Source organism: Cyprinodon tularosa, unplaced genomic scaffold (genome assembly GCF_016077235.1).
Source record: "Cyprinodon tularosa strain WSP-4 unplaced genomic scaffold, ASM1607723v1 ctg521, whole genome shotgun sequence".
In the NCBI taxonomy this organism is placed as follows: domain Eukaryota; kingdom Metazoa; phylum Chordata; class Actinopteri; order Cyprinodontiformes; family Cyprinodontidae; genus Cyprinodon; species Cyprinodon tularosa.
Genome location: NW_024039254.1, coordinates 393,644 through 418,633, shown reverse-complemented (window position 1 = coordinate 418,633; position 24,990 = coordinate 393,644). Strand labels below are relative to the sequence as shown.

The 24,990-nt window shown below is 42.4% G+C and overlaps 1 protein-coding gene across 1 annotated transcript in view; it reads right to left on the bottom strand.

Moving 5' to 3' along the window:
• ryr2a (ryanodine receptor 2a (cardiac)) overlaps positions 1-24,990 on the bottom strand; it is a 263,016-nt gene that overhangs the window by 16,566 nt on the left and 221,460 nt on the right. Inside the window, exons 90-107 of the mRNA XM_038303941.1 lie at positions 21,199-21,279; positions 18,481-18,569; positions 17,265-17,393; positions 16,796-16,900; positions 15,970-16,051; positions 14,117-14,275; positions 13,862-14,016; positions 11,247-11,462; positions 10,900-11,172; positions 5,994-6,200; positions 5,619-5,924; positions 2,097-2,167; positions 1,840-1,990; positions 1,624-1,710; positions 779-1,048; positions 532-662; positions 411-453; positions 200-333 (exon numbers count right to left, since the gene is read on the bottom strand). Of these exons, the coding sequence (XP_038159869.1) occupies positions 200-333; positions 411-453; positions 532-662; positions 779-1,048; positions 1,624-1,710; positions 1,840-1,990; positions 2,097-2,167; positions 5,619-5,924; positions 5,994-6,200; positions 10,900-11,172; positions 11,247-11,462; positions 13,862-14,016; positions 14,117-14,275; positions 15,970-16,051; positions 16,796-16,900; positions 17,265-17,393; positions 18,481-18,569; positions 21,199-21,279 (2,689 nt within the window). The remainder of the gene's footprint in view (positions 1-199; positions 334-410; positions 454-531; positions 663-778; positions 1,049-1,623; positions 1,711-1,839; positions 1,991-2,096; positions 2,168-5,618; positions 5,925-5,993; positions 6,201-10,899; positions 11,173-11,246; positions 11,463-13,861; positions 14,017-14,116; positions 14,276-15,969; positions 16,052-16,795; positions 16,901-17,264; positions 17,394-18,480; positions 18,570-21,198; positions 21,280-24,990) is intronic.

Here is a 24,990-nt window from a genome sequence, read left to right as displayed (position 1 = left end):
AAATGGCCGCTCCCAGACTTAGTGAGCTCAACAAAAATTGTTATTTTATTTTTTTACTGATAAACACTAAATTCTTTAAATCACTGAGAACATGTTAGTTTCAGGGATAAATAATGATCCATAGATTATTCCCGGCTGACCGGACTTTTCCTTTAAAAGCAGAAACCATTTCCCTCAGAGCTAAACACGGTCTACTCACACTGCCGCCAGCGACCCGTCTTTCCTTGGCTTCCTCTTCTTGTGAGCGTCGCTGAAATCCAGGGCAGCCTTGTCCAGGCCCAGCAGCTCGCTGATGCGGTCGTGGCCGTAAAACTCCCCGTATTTATCCATCACCTGAACAACATAAAGACTGCATGGAAAACTGGGACCACATTCAGCTTCACGGCTCCACTGTGGAAACCTCTGCCTACCTTCCTCTTCACAAACTTATCCCAGTAGTTGTTGGGGAATGACCTGAAAGGAAAACAGCTCCATGATGAAAGTGAAGAGAAGCGTGAGATCTGAACAAAGCTTGGATTCTGATCCACTCACTGCGTGTTTATCACCAGCCTGTCCCACTGCCCTTTGATGTCGTCCTCCGATGGTTGCTCCGTGATGTAAAGACCATCGAACTCCAGCTTCCTGGCCACTTCCTTTTCCCGTTTGAAGATCACCAGAGGAACCTGGATGAGCCGGAAACACACGGTAAAGAAATCTGACACCGCTGCGCCGCAGAGAAAAACGGGAAAAAGGAGAAACTGTACGGATAAAAGGAGAACAGAACCGCCGTCGGTCGGACCTTCAGGCAGTAGTATCCGATGATGCAGAAGAAGGAGATGACGGTATGGAGAACGGCCAGGATGCGTAACATGGGCTCCATGTACCCGCTCCTCTCCTCCAGAACAAAGTGGACTGAGACGGGTTTCAGGGGCTCCCCGGGCTCCTCCGCCCCCCCGTCCCCGGACTCCAGGGTCTCTCCGACCAGCGGATCCCACTGGACGCTGCCGTCTGATTGGCTGTTGGTGAAAACAGCTTCCTTCTCCTCCACCATAGATGAAGAGGTAGAAACCTGAAGGCAAACATGAAATTGTTTTCTGCTTTTAGGAAGAATCAATAAAAAGCAACAAGGACAGAAGCAAACACTGATCCCAGATTCAGATTTCCTGAGCCACACCTCTCCGTGTGTAAAGGTAAAAACTGGAATATTCTACTGGCCCCGTTTGGCCCCCATCTAGAACCGCCCATGGTCAACACTGTTAGAATCATTTTATTTGTACTAAGTTACAGGCATTTGGCCTGCTAGGAATGTTATTTTGACTTCAAACGGGAAGAGCCAATGTTTCTCCAGCTATGCAATAAACCTGCACCCCCTTTTTGTCTGTGCAAACTTCTGACCCCCCCGTTACTCCTTTGAAGTTTGATGATAAAGGCAGAGGACAGAAAGGTCCCAGCAGAGATGACCACAGACATTCAGGGAGTGAAAATTCCCTGTCTGGTTCCACTCTCCTCTTCTGCAGAAAAGTAACTTATATCTTGTTGGTTTATTTTTAGGACAATAAGGGGTTATTATCATTAACCCTAACAAACACAATCTATTGCTGTTAATGAGACTTAACATTTAAACCTTAACCCCTGCTGTGTTACCTTATAGAAGAGGAGAATAAAGTTGATTGCAAATGCAACAAACAGAGCCAGCATCCTCATGTTGTAGAAGTTTCTGGCAAAGTAGTTCTGTAGAGAAAACAGGGAGATGAGGTCAGTTTGTCTCATTCAGCCTCAGATATGTGACTGAATGAAACCTTTTTAGAGTCCAGGTGAGTCATGATGCGTTAATCTGAACACACTGAGCAGGAAAGGTACCAGCAGCTTCCTCTGGTAGGCCAGGATCTTCTTCAGGAAGGCCGACTCCTGCAGATCCGGTTCATCAGACTTGGAGTTGTGATGCCTTCTCACTTTTGGTTTCATCTTCTCGTTCTTTGATTGTTTGTCCTGCTTCACAGAGTGACCCTGTCTAAAATTGGGAAGCAGTTAATGATGCCTCAAAGCTTTCACATTTCTTCATCATCACTTTTTTTTTTTGCATAAAATAAAGCAAACACTGTTTTTAGACAACTCACTCAGGGGGTTTTTCAGGTTCAGATTCAGCTTCGGGTATTTCCTCGGTTGTTTCTGAAGGACAACTCTTGGACTAAAAAAAAGAAAAAAATCATCTGGTGGCTTTCTGTTCTTAGTCAGCAGAACCTAAATTGATTATCTCAAAATAAATTCCACATGTCAATTTAACAAATGTTGATTTTTATGAGTCAATCCAACAACAACTAAAACAACAATGAAAAATTCGAATCATGATTTTTAAAAATAAAAATCTAAAGTGTCAGGACTCCTGTCTTTGTGTTTGTGTTTCTGTGTTTGTCTCCCTTCATCCACCAGGAGGCGCTTTGTTCTGGTCCGCCTCCTCACACACCTGCTGATGGTTTCCTCGTTAAACGGAGTGCTCTTAAGCTCCTGAGCCGATTGGCAGCAGGTGTGAACAGAGCTCTAGAAAGGAGCTAGGGAAAAATGAGACCAACACAAGAGGGCAACAAAGAAAAACCTAAGAACTCAAATACAACCAGCAACGGGTCGGGTACCCGCGGGTCCCCGACGGGTCACCCGCTAAAATGCTCTTTTGCGGGTGAAAAATACATACAGGTGCTGGTCATAAAATTAGAATATCATGAAAAAGTAGATTGATTTCAGTAATTCAATTTAAAAAGTGAAACTTGTATATTATATTCATACATTACATACAAACTCATATATTTCAGATGTTTATTTTGTTTAATTTTGATGATTACAAATGACAACAAATGAAAATCTCAAATTCATCATATCAGAAAATTAGAATATTACTGAAGACCAATAAAAACAAAGGATTTATAGAAATGTTGGCCAACTGAAAAGTATGAACATGAAAAGTATGAGCATGTACAGCACTCAGTATTTAGTTGGGCCTCATGTGGCCTGTATTACTGCAGCAATGCGGCGTGGCATGGAGTCGATCAGTCTGTGGCACTGCTCAGGTGTTATGATAGCCCAGGTTGCTCTAATAGTGGCTTTTAGCTCTTCTGAATTGTTGGGTCTGGTGTATTGCATCTTCTTCTTCACAATACCCCATAGATTTTCTATGGGGTTAAGGTCAGGAGAGTTTGCTGGCCAATTAAGAACAGGGATACCATGGTCCTTCAACCAGGTACTGGTAGCTTTGGCACTGTGTGCAGGTGCCAAGTCCTGTTGGAAAATGAAATCTGCATCTCCAAAAAGTTGGTCAGCTGCAGGAAGCATGAAGTGCTCTAAAACTTCCTGGTATGTGGCTGCGTTGACCCTGGACCTCAGAAAACACAATGGACCAACACCAGCAGATGACATGGCACCCCAAACCATCACTGACTGTGGAAACTTTACACTGGACTTCAAGCAACGTGGATGAAGTGCCTCTCTTCTTTTCCTCCAGACTCTGGGACCTTGATTTCCAAAGGAAATGCAAAATTTACTTTCATCAGAGAACATGACTTTGGACCACTCACCAGCAGTCCAGTCCTGTTTCTCTTTAGCCCAGGCAAGACGCTTCTGACGCTGTCTGTGGTTCAAGAGTGGCTTGACACAAGGAATGCGACAGCAGAAACCCATGTCTTTCATACGTCTGTGTGTGGTGGTTCTTGAAGCACTCACTCCAGCTGCAGTCCACTCTTTGTGAATCTCCCCCACATTTTTGAAGGGGTTTTGTTTCACAATCCTCTCCAGGGTGCGGTTATCTCTCTTGCTTGTACACTTTTTTCGACCACATCTTTTCCTTCCCTTCGCCTCTCTATTAATGTGCTTGGACACTGAGCTCTGTGAACAGCCAGCCTCTTTAGCGATGACCTTTTGTGTCTTGCCCTCCTTGTGCAAGGTGTCGATGGTCGTCTTTTGGACAACTGTCAAGTCAGCAGTCTTCCCCATGATTGTGTAGCCTATAGAACTAGACTGAAAGACCATTTAAAGGCTTTTGCAGGTGGTTTGAGTTAATTAGCTGATTAGAGTGTGGCACCAGGGGCCATCAATTTTGAACCTTTTCACAATATTCTAATTTTCTGATATGATGAATTTGAGATTTTCATTTGTTGTCATTTGTAATCATCAAAATTAAACAAAATAAACATCTGAAATATATGAGTTTGTATGTAATGTATGAATATAATATACAAGTTTCACTTTTTAAATGGAATTACTGAAATCAATCAACTTTTTCATGATATTCTAATTTTATGACCAGCACCTGTAAATAAAAATAAACGGGTCGAGCGGATATTTTTTTTAGTGCGGGCGGGTAGTTGGTGATTTTTTTTTTTATGCGTGTGTGTTGTTATGGACATCAGAAATGTTATATTAATCAGGCACTGGGGTCACCCTTGTTGTAGCTTAAAGCCCTGCCGGCAGTGTGGGCTTCCCTCCAAAAAGGCCACAGTCAGTGCATACACGTCTGAGGCAGTGTTAATGGCGCTGTTCTGCAGCGCAGCGTACTATAGCCTATTACTTGATGTGTTAACGGGTCAGGTTGCGGGTTAAATATCAACGGGTCGGGTCGGGTTCAGATTTGAATTGAAGATATCCGCGGGTGACGGGTCGGGTTCGGTAGTCATCCTAACGGGTTCGGGCGGGTGCGGGTAGGTAAAACTCGACCCGTGCAGGTCTCTAACCAGAAAACACAACAAAATAGGAATTAAAGCAATAAAACTACAAAACAAAGAAAGACATGGATCAACGTGAAACTGAAAACTCAAAGACAACTTAAACAGAACACTTTCTTTTTGGTGATTTTTGAAGCGTATGGCGATCTGACCTTAAATAATATTTTTATACATGAATAAAGGGATACAGCCACTAAAGGGATAAAGACATGATGTCCGAGGTCTTGCTCATGCGTATTGACTATAGGTATGCTGGTCTGATGGGTTATGCTGATCTGTCAGAACAGCGGTACGGATCGTGCTTCCGTTATAGATTGGGTAGTAACAGCTGCCCTACCAGCTGACCTGCTAGTTCCCCTCTGAACCAGAAGGTGGCAGCAGTTATAATTTCCAGTGGAATGTTCTAAACTAATTGAACATTTTAATTGAGATTAATTAATCAGTTGAAGCTAATTCTAATTTGATCAACGATGAATCATAAGTTATTGTTTACCATCCCTAATGCAGCAGCATTGACATTTTAATGCGTTCTAAGGGGCGGGCTTTCCTCAGGAGTCTATTGGTCGTTAGCAGTGACATCGTTATTAATCCAGAGCTAGCGTTTGGATTAGACGGGGAGTCCAATAAAAAAAAAAAAAGGAAAATTCATGATTAAAAACCTTTTTTAAAAATTAATTTCTGGATAGATTTTTTTGTTTACTTTTCATTTGATCTCTGTTTGCAAAAATAAAGGAAGAAGATTCCTTCCAACCAGCTGAGGAAGAAGGTCGTAATGAATAAGCGGATGTCGTAAATGACCGAAGCGGACCTTCTATCCTGACATGATGACGTTTTTCTTCATCCAGAGCTGGTTCTGAAAGTTGTTTCATCGCCACGGAGCCCATAGAGTCGGACTAGAGGTGAACGCGAACTAAACGCAGCTCTATTTACCTGACGTCTCTGTCTGAGCTCCGGCTGGGGGGCGGCGGGTGAAACCGAGGCGGGAAGTGGGGAGTTGAGGAGCTCTGTGAGGGTGGCGTTGGGGTTGTGGGGGGTGATCTTGTACTGTCCTCCTTCTCGCCGCAGGTCCAGACCAAAGATGTCTGACAGCAGCTCGGTTTCACTGGTGTTGATCGCCAGATCGGTGAGGTCTTCCCTCTGGGAGCTGCGGTCCGTCGGCCTCTTTTCTCTGTCATCTCCTTCGCCACGCGCCTCATCCTGGGTGGGGTCAGGCATGGTGGCCAGCAGCTCAGACACCTGCGAATGGAGGTCATGTAAGAACAACTCATCCCAAAGCCCTTTTAGAGACGCGTGTAAATGAAGAACCTTGACGGCCTTGGCTCCTTCCACCAGACTTCCTCCCATGAAGGTGTTGTAGAAGATTCTGCAGAACCCCCGAGCCACGCTGAAGGCCACGTGAAGCAGAGCGAGTAGCACTGACCAGTAGAAGGACACCAGGGTGGTCACCATGTCCTTCAGCGTCATGCTCTTGATCTTCTTCATCTGTTTCTTCAGGCTCTTCATGGAGAGCACCTGCAGAGGACAAAGCTACATTCCTGAACCTTCCTCCATGCTGGGTTTAAACAGCGCAACACTGCTAATTATTGGAATTCAAATTTGTATTTTTTAGCTCCGATAAAGAGCAGAATAATAACCTAATGCAGTACTATGTAACTATTGACCCCAGAATTAGCTTAATCTAAGAGATATTTCAGCTGCGTATTGATGCTCCCTCAGTGCTGCTCTCCTCTCTGACCCAGAGCGTTATTTTCAATCAGTCTGAGCTCCCATTAAACACCAGAGTTAACTAAGCTAACAGCTAATGCTAGCTCTGATCCTTAGCTGATCAGACACATCTGTCTCTATAGGCTGCTTCTATTATAGCAGCATCCATCAATCTAACCATAATCCATCCATCCATCCAACCATCATCCATCCAACCATCATCCATCCAACCATCATCCATCCAACCATCATCCAACTATCATCCATCCAACCATCATCCATCCATCATCCATCAATCCATCCAACCATCATCCATCCAACCATCATCCATCCATCCATCCATCCAACCATCCAACCATCATACTCCATCCATCCATCCATCCATCCATCCATCCAACCATCATCCATCCAACTATTATCCATCTAACCATCATCCATCCATCCATCCATCCATCCAACTATCATCCATCCAACCATCATCCATCCAACCATCATCCATCCAACCATCCATCCAACTATCATCCATCCAACCATCATCCATCCAACCATCATCCATCCATCCATCATCCATCAATCCATCCAACCATCATCCATCCATCCATCCATCCAACCATCCAACCATCATACTCCATCCATCCATCCATCCATCCATCCAACCATCATCCATCCAACTATTATCCATCTAACCATCATCCATCCATCCATCCATCCATCCATCCATCCATCCAACTATCATCCATCCAACCATCATCCATCCAACCATCATCCATCCAACCATCCATCCAACTATCATCCATCCAACCATCATCCATCCAACCATCATCCATCCATCCATCCATCCATCAATCCATCCAACCATCATCCATCCAACCATCATCCATCCATCCATCCATCCATCCAACCATCCAACCATCATACTCCATCCATCCATCCGTCCATCCAACCATCATCCATCCAACTATTATCCATCTAACCATCATCCATCCATCCATCCATCCATCCATCCATCCATCCAACTATCATCCATCCAACCATCATCCATCCATCATCCATCCATCCATCATCCATCCAACCATCATCCAACCAACCATCATCCAACCAACCATCCATCATCCATCCACTCAACCATCATCCATCCATCATTCATCCATCACTCATCCATCCATCCATCATCCATCCAACCATCCATCATCCATCCATCCAACCATCATTCATCCATCATCCATCACTCATCCATCCATCCATCATCCATCCAACCATCCATCATCCATCCATCCAACCATCATTCATCCATCATCCATCACTCATCCATCCATCCATCATCCATCCAACCATCCATCATCCATCCATCCAACCATCATTCATCCATCACTCATCCATCCATCCATCATCCATCCAACCATCCATCCAACCATCATTCATCCATCATCCATCACTCATCCATCCATCCATCATCCATCCAACCATCCATCATCCATCCATCCAACCATCATCCATCCACCCAACCATCATCCATCCATCAATCCATCCATCCATCATCCATCCAACCATTCATCACCCATCCATCATCCATCCAACCATCCAGCATCCAACCATCCATCCATCATCCATCCAACCCTCATCCATCCATCCATCATATATCCATCCAACCATTATGCTTCCATCCATCCAACCCTCATCCATCCATCCATCCATCCATCCATCCATCCATCCATCGAACCAAAATCCATCCACCCATCCAACCATCATCCATCCATCCATCCATCCATCCATCATCCATCCATCCAACCAAAATCCATCCACCCATCCATCCATCCATCATCCATCCATCCAACCAAAATCCATCCACCCATCCAACCATCATCCATCCATCCATCATCCATCCAACCATCCATCCAACCATTCATCACCCATCCATCATCCATCCAACCATCCAGCATCCATCCATCCAACGTCCATCAATCATATATCCATCCAACCATTATCCTTCCATCCATCCAACCCTCATCCATCCAACCATCATCCATCCAACCCTCATCCATCCATCCATCCATCCATCCATCCATCCATCCATCATCCATCCAACCATCCATCCATCCAACCATCCATCATCCATCCATCCAACCATCATTCATCCATCACTCATCCATCCATCCATCATCCATCCAACCATCCATCATCCATCCATCCAACCATCATTCATCCATCATCCATCACTCATCCATCCATCCATCATCCATACAACCATCCATCATCCATCCATCCAACCTTCATTCATCCATCATCCATCACTCATCCATCCATCCATCATTCATCCAACCATCCATCCATCCAACCATCATCCATCCACCCAACCATCATCCATCCACCCATCCATCATCCATCCAACCATTCATCACCCATCCATCATCCATCCAACCATCCAGCATCCATCCATCCAACCATCCATCCATCATCCATCCAACCCTCATCCATCCATCCATCATATATCCATCCAACCATTATCCTTCCATCCATCCAACCCTCATCCATCCAACCATCATCCATCCAACCCTCATCCATCGATCCATCCATCATCCATCCATCCATCATCCATCCATCCATTCAACCATCAATCCATCCATCCAACCATCATCCATCCATCCATCATCCATCCAACCAAAATCCATCCACCCATCCATCCATCCATCCATCATCCATCCATCCAACCAAAATCCATCCACCCATCCATCCATCCATCCATCCATCATCCATCCATCCAACCAAAATCCATCCACCCATCCAACCATCATCCATCCACCCATCCAACCATCATCCATCCATCCATCATCCATCCAACATCCATCCATCCAACGTCCATCCATCATATATCCATCCAACCATTATCCTTCCATCCATCCAACCCTCATCCATCCAACCATCATCCATCCAACCCTCATCCATCCATCCATCCATCCATCCATCCATCCATCCATCCATCCATCCATCCATCCATCACCCCGTTCCTAGTCTCCCTTTGCTTGTGATCCCATTGTGGGAAAAGCAGTCCGGCATACAGAGAGTTAGCTCTGGAAGTTTGCTAACCATCGATAGAAAATTGGAATTATGTATTAAGTTAAAGTTATTTGTATCAATCAATTGGTCCCTGAAAGCCCCTGAAAAGTAGTTTTAATTCAGCCAATGTATCTGGAAATCAGTGCAGATCACCAGATTTAGAGTGCCTGAAAACATAACATATTTGCCTCTCTGACAGCAGCTTGGTCTGACCCAACATGGCCGCTCTGTCAGCATGCTTATTTACTTGATGATGCAGGATTATCGATATCTATGGAGCTAGTGCTTTGTCATATCTTTCAAAGGTTTAGCTCCCCTGGTGGCTAAAAGCTACACAGTGCTGCTTTAAATGATCTCATGGTTTAAAACATAATTTCTAACACTTTATTTTCTTATTAGTGACTTATTCATTGCATAGTTCAAATGGAAATTTATAAACTTCCTAAAAATGTTCTAGTTAAAAATTGTAGCTTAAACATTTTCTAACGGATGAATCATTTCATATCCGGAGAGCATGTAGAGTGGTGCAAAATAAAAGTATTAATTTGACCAAAAAAACTGATATTAAATAATTGTTTAATAAATTCTGACTTTGCCAAATAATCTAAATAATTACTCCTGGTTATAATCCTAACCCAGCAGGAAAGGATTCTGCACCAATAGGAGGCTGACGTCACATAAGGTTTTGCCAGATACTAGTAGTTCCACGATAAATCTGAGAAAATGTTTCTTCTCTGGGCTACATTCCTGATTCAAGATGAAAAAACAAAACAAAAAAAAAAGAAGCAGAGAGGAATTCAAGCTCCATGAATCCAGCTTTACAGCAATGGTGCCAACTGGAGAAGCACAGGCACTCAGAAACCACAGAGGTTCCAACTTTCCTTCTGAACTAATCATTTAAATGTTCATTAGCTTTAGAATTAGCATTGGGGGACCTGGAAACAGGATGGCAAACAATGAGGAATGAGAGCAGGTTGCCACCTACTGGCCAGGAGAAGTTAAAGGGCTCTCTCTATAGTTATGCTGCTATAGGCTTCGACTGCTGGAGGACATAAGGACCCCTGTTTCATCTTTCTGCTTCATTCTATCTCTATTCTCCCACTCTGCAGAATCTGTTAGTTCAATCTCTAACGTTCTGCTCTGCTGCCATCAACACCTTTGCTTCTAGATGTTGGAGCTTGGCCTGCAGCTAACCAAAGATATACGCCTGAAAGTGCGCAGAAAAAGATAGCAAACGGTAAGAGCACATGAAGGCCTTACGTAAACAGATCACCATCAGTTAGGAGGACCACTTATTGAGATGATCCACCGGAATTAAAATATCCTCCTCTTTACCTTGAAACTTGGGGCAATTTTTACATCCAGTTGCCTAGACTGTACTTTTTCAAGCTTTTAAACTTCTTCTAAATACACTCTTTAGCATTTAAGTGGCAAAGGAAATATTTATTCTAACCTTTATTAGTAACAGGACGTTATAACGAACAGCGATTAGCGCCAGGCGCACTGTTGTGATGGAAAAGAAGCCCATTTCCAGGTTTTCCTCTTCAGATTTCTCCCGTTCGCTGTCCTCCTTAACCGCTGAGCGCTCGCCAGTGTCGGACATCTGCGCGGCTAGCTGCATCTCAAAAATGGTGTCCTCGCAGAAATTCACAAACAGCTCCATCTTCTCTTTCTCCCCACCTTCGTTCACCACATCGAAGATGAACTGCCGCTTTGACTCTTTCACCTGTAGGAGATCTGTGGGTTTATATTCTGCTCTGACACATAACCAGCAGCTGCATCGTTAGAGACGTTTTTCACCTGAGGTTTCTCCCATTGGGTCCGACTGGACTCGCTGATTTCGAAGTAGACCCGCTCGATGCGTTTAGCACTGCCCATAATCTCGATGCGGCCAAGATACGGCTGGAAGTAGTTGAGGACGCTCTCCGCCAGCTCCAGGAAGGTCTGGAGTCGGGTGTCATGGGGCATGTGCTCGGACAGGTTGGTCAACAGAACCGCCACATTAAAGCCGATGTCCTGAGGGGGGAATTGGAAATGTTATCAGGTAAAACATGATGGATCTGAAGCATCTGATCATCTCAGAGCGAGAGAATAAAAGGAAAGCATCACGTTTGAGTAAACTTCAGGCTAACAGATGTTTTCTCTGGCATTTCTTTTGCTCTTAGAGAGAATATAGACCTGTGCACATTTTAATACCTTTTACTGCCTGTAGTCAGGCTAACAGAAAACATATTTTAAGGAAAACATCCATAACAAGTACAAATAAATAAAATTTTAACAAAACAACAAATGAGTGTAATCCAGGTCATAGTCGTTCCAAAAAAGTAAAAAAAAAAAAAAATAAAAAAATCCAGTGGACTTTGTTTCCAAGTTTGAAGACGTTTCTCTTCCCATCCAGGAAGTTTTTTTCAATTCAAAATGTCAGAAATAGTGTTGAGTTTGAAGCTTTATACAGCAACTTGTTTTGGCTTTGAAAACATGCAAATTGAACCAGAATAACGGGTCCGCCCCTTAGGAATGGGGAGTTGTTTGGGATCTTTGTTAGCCTGCAATACCCGATACTGGGCTATGCCTCTGAAAGGGGGGTCGTTAAGGGCAATTATTGGCTTGGCTGCCCAGGCGAGATGTTTTGTCCCCTGCATGGGGGAGGGGGATTGAAATGATAGCGGGAAGGCATCAAGTCATTGTAGGTTTTTGAGAGATGAAACCTGAGTGTAAAAAAAAACCTTAACCTAAGCCCAGATCACACCGAATCTCATTTTCTGTCCGATCTGACAGATAAACGCACCTTACAGGTCATGGATTTAGCGCATATTGGAAGTCAATGGGAATGATCACAATCCAAGACAATTTTACGCAATGGAGCTGTATAGCTTCGAATGAGATAGAGCCCAGGTCTATTTTAGTCAGATTATGCAGCAATTCAGCAGCAATTAAGGGGTCTGACAGGAAGTGAGACGTGGTTAGAAAGTGAAACACATCCCCTATGGAGGAAAATACTAAATAAAATCCATTAATCTAATGGAAAAAGAGTCAGTTTGGAGTCGCCCATCGTGTTTATAGTGAGCAGGACAGACTGGAGCAAAAACAATGAATGAAACATTAAAATAGAAACTTTCCCCATGATGGGAGTTTAGGAGGACAGAAAACAGATAAAGTAGTGATTCTCTTTGAGCCTCACAGAAACCAGAATAAGGAGGAGCAGACAGAGCAGGTCAGCGCAGCGTATCTCTCTCACCTCTTTAGGAAAAAAGAAAGAAAAACTTGAATAAACTTCCCAGATCTCTCTGAGAATCACCTCTCTGCCTCAGTCACCATAGAAACCGTCCCACGCCGTTTATTGCTGCGTTTTTCTTTTCTTTAGACGTAGATCTCATTATGTTTTAATAGATGAACATTCTCTATCTGCTCTGGTTCTAGATGCTGCACAGACTCGTTAACTAGAGCTTTGCTTTATAGAATGCACTGCTGGTTTTAAAAATCTCTTTTAATAACTATTCATAGTGCCCATTTCAACGACCCTTTTAAAACCGTGCTGAGATCAGTCCGAGCATGGTAACCGAGGTGAGTGTTGAGTGTGAATGACCGCAAACTGAACCGTGCCAGACCAAACCGAACCGCGCTAACATGGTACCAGTTAATCAGCAGGGCTCTGCGCGGTTCAGTTCCTCACAGTCAGCCTCCATAATCAGGAAATTTCAGACATTCATAGAAATCCTAGCTTCCCTACCGTGCTGCACAATTTCCAGTGATGATTCTGCTTAGCAGTGTGATGAACCTCAACGTCTTTCATTGTTTCCTGTGTCTGGAGTCTGGAATATTTCTAGTTGGTTTGGGGATTTATAAACAGTTTTTCCATAGTTCATAAAAATGTTTTAGTGCAGCAATAATGACCAGAGCTGCTCAATGTTTCTTCTAGATAATAATCCATTCTACCTGCTTTTTTTAACCTTTGGAGTTTAACTCCTTGATATTTAGTTATTGTTCATATGCAGAATGTCTGCAGAAGTAATGACAGCTTGCAGGTAGAGTCTGTCTCCCCCAAAAAACTCCTGGATCAGCTTTTGTGATTGGTTGACGCTCCCGCGTCCAGCGGCAAATGTTCAATTTACTGAACTCCAGAGTCGGACCCTCGGATGCGTCGCTGGACCCCTCGCCACCGTCCCCTGTGGACTTTAGATTTAAACCAGATGCTGAAAACACGCCCGGTGTGAACGCAGCAGTGTTTGTGTTGAGGTTAGGATTGGATTCACCGATCAAAGACTTTAACTAAACTCATGCAGATAAAACCAAATGCTTCGTCCTTTTCTCCTCTTATTGGATCGTTAAACCCGTTTATCGCCGCGTCTCGTCAGCAGGACGTATCTGATGCTACTAAATGTGCAGCCTCATCAGGGAGAAATGTGTTAGCTCACCTTGGCCGGCTCGTGGAAACGCATCACAAACTCCTCATAGTCCAGGAGTTCATTCTCATCGGTCTCGGCGCAGGAGAGGAGGAACTCGGTCTCAGACTGGGTGTAGTGTTTGTGGCTCTCCATGGCCCTGTGGAAGTCCCTCTTGGAGATGACACCTGGCGGTTCATCAGCAAAGCTTCACATCACCAACCATCCCGGATGGGGAAACCATTTCATAAGCAAAATGATGCTAATAAAGTTTTAGAGCGTATTTGCCTTTTCCGTCTGGGTCGTACTCCTTGAAGCCATCGGAGGAGGTCAGGTCTTTGAGTTTCAGGAACATATCGAAAAACTTGAGGATCATCTCCACATTGTTGGAGGATTCCACCAACATGTCGACCATCTGTTTCCCGATCGTCCCATTCACCACGTTACCTGTGAAGGTGACAGTTTTTATTTGTCACGCAGTTTAACTCTGAGCAAAGAAAAACGATGCATCTGCAGGTTCAAAAGACATTCAAGCATCATTTCATGGGCATTAAGCTGCCGTGCGTTATGCAGAAGTTAGGCTGTCGTTGGACAGAAGTTCTGGACTCGTTATAAATACTCTATGTATACGCCCAGATTAGAAAAAAATCAATAGAAAGTTCAGTGTATGACATCATTTTAGGAGATTCTGGAACATCAGGTAGATGCTGGATAAATCAGAAAGGTGTGACAGGGGGCAGTGTTGGGGATGTTACTTTGAAAAAGTAATTAGTTATAGTTACTTCTCCAAACTAACTGAGTTACTCCACAATAAAAGTAACTAGTTACTAGTAAAAGTAACTATTGCGTTACTTTTGCGTTTCTCGCCCCCGTAACCCTCACCCCCTAGCCCCCACCTTCTCACCGTGTGTTTCAAAGCCAGCTGAATAGAGCGGATGACAAAGACAAGAACAAGAGTTTTGCATTTATTGCAACTCAACGGGCCTATAAACCCCGTCCGTACATCCATCCGTCCGTCCATCCATCCATCCATCCATCCATCCATCCATCCATCCCTCTTTCTCCATATAGGCTAACATTTGATCGTTCATGCTCTCTGTAGTTCCCCTGTGGCGCGAGCACAGGGCGACTGTTGTGCCGCACAGCGCAGGCGGCACGGAGAATCATGCCGCCTGCGCTGTGCGAAGATGCAGGGGAAACCTTATGTGATGGGGAAACGCAGCTCGACGTAACACCGGTATTTCCATCTGGAAAACGCTGTTTTGCTGCTGGAGTCCTCCTCACTCTCCATCTCTCTGTGTGCTGTACGTTAACACCCACCAGCAGAAACACCCACCTACCCAACTGACAGACGGAATCTCACTATTCATCAGCCATTCTCATCCTCCCCTTTCTCATGACAAGGCGCGCACGAGTCCTATCATGAAAAAAAAGGTTAATTGTGCGACCTGAGTAACGCGCATTAACGGGGTGTCTGCAACGGTAACTGCGTTATAGTAACAGTCAAAGTGATTAGTTAGATTACTCGTTACTAAAACAAGGTAACGCAGTTAGTCGCGCCATTACTTTCATTGTCGTTACTCCCATCACTGACGGGGACCTCAACATTTTCTGCTCTGGTATTAAAAGCTCTTAGATTCACTAAAAAACCTTCCTTCATCATTAAAACCATTAATCTTCTGTAAACTTTATTCATGATAGAAAAATGCTGCTCCATTGTCATTCGGATTTATTTTGTTGAATAAATATTTTTTTTTATTTTCTTTACTTTTTCTACATGTATAAAAATTGCTCATTCGTCTTTCCTTGACTTTTTTTTATACATCGTCTGACATTAAAAGGTGATTTTTTTTCTTGATTTAAAGGAATTTTCCCTCAATCTAAATGGGTGTGAAAGAAAATTCCTCAATGGAATAAAAACATTTACTACAAAGGCTTGAGTGCATTTCACTTTAAAGGCAGAAATACTCATTCTACTGATAGATTATCTTATTCCCGGCTCAAACAAATATAAAAAAAAATTGTTCTTTTTTTTAAATCATTGCTTTACAGATATTTTAATGGGGAGACGTAAAATAATTGGATAATTCTGGCCTTCTCTTTTAAAAGAGAAACATCATCATCCTGATGAAGAAATGTACCTTCCAGCATAGACAGCAGCATGACCACCATGTCTTTCTGCAGATCCATCAGCTCTTTAAGCAACTCGATCTGACTCGAGTCCTAAAGGAAAGAAAAGCATAAATTAGTTAATGCGTAAAGAGAGAGAAGGTCGCTACCATTCATCTGCTGCTGAACGTCAAACATGCAAAACAAGAATTTTAGATTCCTAATGGAATTTACCCTTTATAGGTCACTCAGTGAAATAAAAATATAAAAATCAACATTTCAAGCCAATAGTGTAATTGGAATCCTGAACAAGACCTTATTACCTTTGGAACATAAAAAAAATATGGATATTTTGATGGCAAAAATTATTGTAATAACAGAAACTCCAAATTACCCAAACATGTTAAGAAAAATAACAAAAATACTTCTATAAGAAATTCATGAAAGAATTGGTCCAACATAACATTAGAGGCATTAATGCTGATACTTTTTTTTTTTATAAACCTAAATATAATTAACTAGGCTTATTAACTTTTTAACTTTTCAATTAGCTTTTTGATATTTTTCTTAACTTTTTCCCAACCTAATATCCAGCAGGTAATATATCATTCAAGTTCTCATCTAACTGGTCAAATGCCAAAATAAGATGTACAGCCATGTTGCAGGATCTTTGATGAATGGATGGATATAGATCTTGGGCTTCTAGACCTCACTGAGGTAGGGGGGGGGGACTCCATTTGTAAAGAGCATTCAAATTATCAAAAAACGGTAACTTACCCTATAAAGGGTTAAATACGTTACGTATTAAAAGATGAAACAAAGCGGATTTCACTGTCTGCTCAGGTCATCTCTACTAACCTGTGATAGTTTCATCTGCATGTGAGCAAAAACATGCAGAAAGCCAACCACGGCGTCCCACAGTCGGCTGTGAGCCAGACTCTGCTGGTTGCCGGTGCACGGACCCTGCAGGACCAGCAAAACCAGCATCAGTTTAACCCCCATTTACATTTATAAAAGCAAAGCAATCATCCTTTGACTCTGTCTGCAGATAACTGTGATCCATATTTAAACTTCTGGCCTCTAATCAGAGCCTCAGCTGCTAAAACCGTGAAAACAAGACATGCAGGGTTTTTATGCACAACACTGATCTTCTAAGCAGAAGGATGCACCTGATTCTAAATAATATTTGAAGTTAAGAAAATCATCATCAGAGCATCTCATCTGACATTGTGGCGTAGAAAATGGAATTAGAATCTGCAAACAGAATGACGTGTGAAAATCTGACCCCTCCCTTCCAGCTGCTGAATGTTCTGGAAGCGGCTCTTACCTGGATGTACTCGGTTAGCGTGTTGAACACCTGTTTGGCCACGTTGATGGCCTTGGAGAAGTTCCTCTGGCCCTGCTCGTCAATCACGTCCTTCCCAGAGTAATACCAGTAGAAATCACTGATGGATTCCTGAGGAGAGGCAGGCGGAGGAAATTTCAGCTTTTTTCCAGTAGCATCACGGCCAACGTCTGAGGCTACGTTCAGACGGCAGCCTGAAGTCACCTAGATGTGATCTATTCATTCTGAACAACATGGATCTCATGTTTTCCAATGTGATCCATGACATTTGGCTCTGTGGTTCTGAATCCTTACAAATTAGATTTTTTCAAATGCGACCTGTGTCTGAATGGGCAGGTCACATTCATCCGACCTGAACGCCATTAATACCAAAAAAAGGTCACAATTATGAGTCTTGTGACACAGGGACAGGAAGAAAAACAGTAACCATGGCGGACCATGGAGAGCAGTATTTATTTTTAACCTTCCTGAAAAGATTGTGTTGTTAATGCACTGGCGTAGGTTTGGAAAGATTGTAAACACAGAGCTCACTCGCTACTATTGCGTCCTCTGCTGCGTATGCGGAATATGCGAGCTGTATAATCTGCTTCGGTCTCCTTGAACCCCAGTCCGCCTCAGCAGATGGCCGCTCACACTGAGCCTGGTTCTGCTGGAGGTTTCTTCCTGTTAAAAGGGAGTTTTTCCTCTCCACTGTCGCTACAAGCATGCTTAGTGTGAGGGATTGCTGAAGAGTCAATGAGTCGATGTAATCAGCTGGTTTTCCTTAGATAGAAAACTTTGAATCAATCTGACTGGATGATCTGGTGAACTGGTAAATGCCTTGAGATGACATAATGTGAACTGGTGCTATAGAAATAAAGTGAATAGAAGTGAGCTGTATGAATGCAAGTCACCAAGGAGATCACGTAGCCTAAGAACGTGGAATGGTTTATAGAACAAATAAACAACCAAAATGCAAATTAAACATCAGCTCATGATAATTTGATCCATCTTCTGTCTACATTAGTCAGGAAGTTACTTTAGAAGTTTTAGGCCAACAAATCATTTATTTTTGCAGTCACTGTCATTCTGCCATATCTTTCCAAACTGAATGAATCCTGAGGCGGTCATGGCTGATTATTGGCGATCAATAGAAAAGAGTCTTATACACCGATGTGTTTGGTTTTTCTAATGGTTCTCTGCGAACAGAACGGCGAACCTGAACTCTGAGCAGGTAGTCCACCGTAGAGATGATGATGTTCACGGTTGTGTTGTTCCCAGTTTGTGTCCTCAAGTAGTTCTGGAAATCTGAAACAGAGTCAACAAACGGCTAATATTACGATAAGGTTAAAGAGAAAGTTAAACACGGGAAGAGCAGCTGCTGCTGATTTATAACCTTCACTGTGATGAACTAGAGTAAAGGTCTGAGAGAAAACTGCTGCTGTTTGGAAAAGCTCAGCTTCTTTCTACGGAGTCGGACACTTTTCTGATTCCTGTAAATGTCCTGCAGAGTACGATGTAGATTTTTACACTTTAAATATTATCCATCTTAATATTCTGTTTCTACACACAGGATCTTGAACTCATGAATATTTTTGACACATTGATTTTTTATCCGCCTTCTCACGCCTGCTACCAGCCTTTCTGACGTCTTTCACCTTTCCAGTTGGCTCCGCCCACCAGCTGGTACAATAAACCTTTGAAGGGTTAAACCATTGACTTCTCTGTCTCTGTTTCCAACATAACCTCAGAGGTTACACTGGAAAAAACATCTAGAAACAAGTAAAAATGTCTTAAACTAAGTGAATTTAAGTAGGTGAATAAGATGATTTGCCAATGGAGTGAGTATTATTACTCTTAAAATAAGAAAATTAGATAATAAGGCAATGTCAGGGTTCTTCCCTCTGTTTAAGTTTATCTTTAGTTTCTTTGTAGTAGTTGTTATTTGTTAATTAGTAGTTGTTTTTCTAGCAGTGTTCTTGAGTTCATCTCTGTTGCCCCCTTGTGTTTGTTTCCTTTCCCCTTGGTTTCCTTCTAGATGCTTCCATCCACACCTGCTCCCAATCAGCTCACTGGTCCTGTCTTTGTTCTGTCTCCCATATATACTCTCCCTGTGCAGTTCCTCAGTGCTGGTTCCTTGTCTTTTCCTGGCTCTCCAGGTGAGTTTTCCCATGAAGTTTTCTGATTTATGGTCTCTTGTATTTTGGATTTTAGCCTCGGTTAATTTATTAGACCTTCAAGACTCACCTCTGCCTCCTGATCTTTGTATTTGGGTCCTCAAAACCTCAATCAAACCATGACAGACAATTAAATTGTTTTTTTCTTATTTTAAATGTAAATTGTCTTGTAATATTGGCAAAGTGTCTCAATTACCTCCTCAATTCAAGAAAAAATGCACTTATTTAGATAAACATTTTTTTTTCATTGTAAATCTTCCAGCTCTCATTATCAGACAGCATCCATCCTGATGAAGCGCTGCTTTATGTATTCTGTGTTCCGACTTTTCTACAGTCTTTAAGTCAGTGTTCAAAATATCCATGAGATCAAGGTTATGAGTAAAAACTGAGCTAGACTTCAGGAGGCTAACGACCACAGAGCAACAAAACTACATGTCCTAATGGGCTGAAAGGAACGATAAGATAGAGCTGCTCTAAAGGTACATTTACACTGAACGTGGTGTCCGCAGTGATGCCGGTGGATTTCCATATTATCTCAATGCAAACCATGCGAGGAAGAGCGTTGTTCTGTCAGACCAGCATACCCATAGTCGATACCCATTTATCCCTTTAGTTTGGTACAAAAAATAGACTTTAAACTGCCTCAACGGGCGTGTATCCATTTAGTCATGTCCTAAAAAAAACAATTTAATTACTTTTTGGTGTTTTTTGAAGCGTATGGCAATCTGACCTTAAATCGTTTTTTTTTTTTGTACATGACTAAAAAGATACACGCCGGTTGAGGTAGTTTAAAGTGTATTTTTCATACAAGAGTAATTTTTATGTGAATGTGCTTTATTGGAGGCATCCATGTTTGTCAAAGAACACTACTGCCACCTGCTGGTTTGTGACGTCACGGTGCGGTATCGGCTGTTGATCAAGTCCCAGTGCTGTATCTGGTGTTTGTCACAACGCGCTATTATCCAAGTCATCTTGAAAACATTCTTCTTCCAAATGTTGGCTACATATTACCTGTTTTTTCTCTGGCCAGAAGTTTGATGGTAAATCCTCCCTCTTCAAGTTGGCGATCCAACGATGAACCCGTCCGTGGAGGATCAGGAATCAGAAAGCTGAAATAACTCTTTTTTTTCACTTTTACCCGATGTATTCCAACATCCAGCTGCCATGCACGTGGGCATTGTCAGTTTCACTATAGCTCTGGTGAATTTCAATGGTGAAGTCCTCTGGAAATCTTCAATAATTGTTGTTGATTGCAGATGTGTCTAGTAGTTCCCATTGATTTAGCTTGTAAGGCGGGGAGAATGGCGCTAGGCTTACCGCACCGTGACGACACTGCTGGAAGATGGCAGGAGGGAGGGGTTACTATAATTGGGCAAAAATGGCCGCTCCCAGACTCAGTGATCGCAAAGAAAATTATTGTTTTTATCTTTTTTACTGATTAGCGTTAAATTCATTAAATCACTGCAAACGTATTAGTTTTAAGTATATATAATGATCCATTGATTATTCCTTGCTGACCAGACTGTTCCTTTAATTCTCTTTATTTTTTACAAAAGATCATTTTCATGTGAATAACGAAGGACCAGTTTTTTCACGTGGGATGTCCGTTTCACGCAGCTGAAGCTCCTCCTATTTGATGACGCGTTTCACAGCGACTAGACCGACATGGCGTTCTGTCTGATTGCACCTGAATGCAGCTTTATTTCGATTTTAATCATGTTCCTGATTGAAATAATCAGCAGTAAGTGATAACATAGTACCTGAGTTGTGTCCTTCGCAGAGCAGCTGCAGGAAGCGGAAAAGGTCACAGGTGAACTCATCATCCTGCATGACCTTCTCACCTGGCAGAAGAGAAGAAACAAACACGCACACATGCGGGAACACGTAAGCACAACCACGGACGAGCGTAGGCACAGACATCCAAACAACAGCGGCATGAGCAAACATTAAGAGCACACTCAGATTTATATTTACAGACACAGAGATCAGAGAGACGACAAGAGAGGCAGACAACATGTGAGAAAGAACAGGAAGATGGAGAGTGAGGCCATGTTAGAAGACCGTCGCTAATGTTAGGATATCACCAGTGAATTAATTCACCACAGAGTCCATCTTTTCTATCACAAACACACATTCACACCGTTGGATAAGAGGGGCACAGCTGCGCACTAAGTGGTAAACTCATGTGTCGTCTACATAGTGCAGCATTTTACAGTCAGAAATTTGGTTCATTTTATCTTTGGGTTGAGTTTTAGCTTCTCTGCTGTGAATTTTATATTAAACCACATAGAAAACGGAAGCTGGCGACTCTGACTGTGTAAAAATGCTGCTCTAAACCATGAAATGCACAAAGAAAGAAGGACGGACCAGACACCAGGTAACCAGAAACCTCAACATATCCGTAGAAAGTGAACAGAACCGGAACAGAGGAGGGAATCAGAAAGTCTGAAACAGGACTGGAAGTTCAAGGGTCTCCTTTCAAAATGCAGAGGTGATCAGTTCTACCAGGGAGGCAGCTTTTCTAGATGCTATTCTTTATAACCGAGGTGCTGAATTCAATCTGGGGAAGTTAGAGAGTATCCTCTAATGGCAGGAAACGTAGAGAAATGCTTTGAGCAGCAGAGCTGAAATGTAACAGGGATCCAGTAAAGAGTCACATCCAGACAGCAAGAACCTGCAAAGCTCAGTAGAGGACTGGGCCAAAAGGCTTAGAGCTACAGCAGCTTCTATAGGCGGCCTGTTTACAGGGAGGAATCCAGACCTGCGCTCTGCTTTAAAGATGATTACTTATTCAAATCATGTCCTAAAGTTAGTATAACACCAGAAGTGTTTTTGTCATGGTTTTGGTTCTGTTTAAGTATTCTTTTTGAGTTTTCAGTTTCACTTTGATCCATGTTTTTCTTTTTTTTTCTAGTTTTATTGCTTTAATTCCTATTTTGTCGTCTTTCTGGATGTAGGCTATTTGAGTTCATAGGTATTTCTTGTTTGCCCTCTTGTGTCAGTCTCCTTTTCCATAGCTCCCTTCTAGAATCCTCTGTCCACACCTGCTCCCAATTAGCTAATTATCCTTGTCTTTGTTTCTCTCTCCCATATATGCACCTCCTGTTCAGTCACTATTGCTGGTTTGTCGTCATTTCCTTTTCCCTTGTTGTGAGTATTCCTGGTTCTCAGTTTTTGTTAGTGATAGTGAGATGAAGCCTCATGAGGCATTTGAACCGTTTGGCGAATTGCTTCAACGATCCCCACAGTTCATGAAGCCTCATGTGAACATGTCACCACCTACTGGTGGTATGCCGAAATACAGTAAGTAATATAATCTGATTTTTTGCTGTTGTTTTTCGTGTTTCTTTTTTTTTCCTCCATATAAGTTCCTCTGAAATTGTTAATGATTGGTCTATATAATAAAAAGTTTTTTAAGATTTTTTTGTGTTTAAAATGTCTTAGAAGTGACGAATCACTGTTTTTCTGCCATTTTAGTGAAATAAGCTCAAGCATAAAGTGTAAGGGTTTGTACAAATTGAACAAAATGAACATCAATGAACAAAATGAAAGGTGTTGGTCATTTTATTCAAACATAATAGTTTTTCCCGGTTTTTGTTTTTAATCGGGTTGGAAGTTATATGTTCAATCATTTTTTCGGTCAAACCAACCAATCTAACTTCGGCAGTGTTTTTACCCAATCTATACTTGTACTATGGCAAACCAATACAATTTAGTCACAGTAGCCAAAAAAAATCTGTCTGAGTTGGAATTTGTAGCCACTGGCTCATCACATTATGTTGTTTAATCTAACCAAACTAGATTTAACCAACTAGATCGGTTTGTTTTTCCAACCAATCTATTCTTAGAATCTATCCAACTGAGAGCAAGATCCTCCAAACTCCCGCATCTTGACTGAATACTTATCCTGTTTAAATGCCTGCCAAAGTTCGGGGCGAGCTGGACCTCTTCCCGAAGCGGTCACGTGGTATGGCGAGGTAGCGAGGCTTCGGACGTCATCTATTTGGGCTCCTCCCCCCAATGAAGCAAGCCTCGATAAGCGCCTCGTGGAAACGCCCCCTACACTACTTGACACACGCCTCGAAGCCTTGGCTCATCTCACAACATCACTAGTTTTTGTGAATTAATGTTTTTTTTTTTTGCAGATTTTTGCTTCTGTTACCCTTTTTGTTATTAAATCTTCAAGAAACTACTTCAGCTTCAGGGTCCCTGCATTTGAGTCCTGTTAAACATCCACCCCACCGCGTCAGTTTTAAGCCTCTAAAACGGTTAAACTTAGAAATCTGGATGCTTTGTTGCACTGTGCTCTGGGTGTTTATCTGCTCTGTTCTGTAGCTTCCAGCTAGTGAGCAGCTTGGCTTCGTTTACTTTATTATTTATTTACTATTATAAAATAAAACATGATCATCTTCTTGTGGAGACCAATAAAGAACATTGAGGAAGGAAAAACCAATGCGCTCTTTCAAGGTTCCTACCAATGTCTCCTTCCAGGCTCTGTGATGTTCTCTTTTGGCTGTTTTTATTCTATTCAGCTCTTCTATGAATATTTAAGTTTAGTCATTTAGTTTCTTTTGGTGTAATCATATAAAGATTGTCTGTCATCCCACTGCATTAAGTGCCCCAACCCCCCCCCCCCCCCCCCCCCCCTACCAGCGAACATCTGTGGATGTGCCCAGAAATGTTTATAAACTTCCATCTTATCAAGGTCATTGCCTGTGGTCAGTGTTCACGGACATATTGAACACACTCATCATACAACTAATGTCTCAATATCTCAGATTGACTTCATGTGACTCCACCTCCGATGTGACCCTCTGCTGAAATGTCTGTCTCGTGTTATATTTGCTTTTCTTGTGCTGTACTGTAGTTGATGACATCATCATTAATTCATTGGGCAGAATGATACCCATCAGACTGACTGCCAGTGGAGGTTCTGGTACTATCAGTATATTGGGAGTTGTGTTGGGAGTAGTACTGACTACTTTTTTTTCCCACTTAAAGCACTGATTATTCCACTCTTATTTTTTCCGAAGGTCCAAATGTGTTTACATGTTTATAGACATTGGATCTTTAGCTGGTTGACAGTTGCCTTTTATATCTATGCTTCTATTTCTATGTCTGCTTCTGTCTCCTTGAACCCCAGTCGGCCTCAGCAGATGACCGCTCACACTGAGTCTGGTTCTGCTGGAGGTTTCTCTCTGTTCAAAGGGAGTTTTTCCTCTCCACTGTCACTACAAGCATGCTTAGTGTGAGGGATTTGCGTGGTTTTATAGTAGAATGTTTTCTTTGTTGATGAGAATATGCACTAATAATTAAGGCTTGTATGAGTTTTGAAATATGCAAACTTCGCTAAGGATCAGGCCCTTTGAGCTTTATTTTTAGGAAGGTCAGATGCGCTTTCCGATTATCTAAGGAACTTTCAGTTTTGTTCCAAACACAGAGATTGAACCATATGAAGGTTTTTCAGTGTTCACTATCTAAAATAACTTGAATGTTTTCAAAAAAAGATCTTTGATTTTACAGACTCCTTAAACAGTTTGACACACCAACAA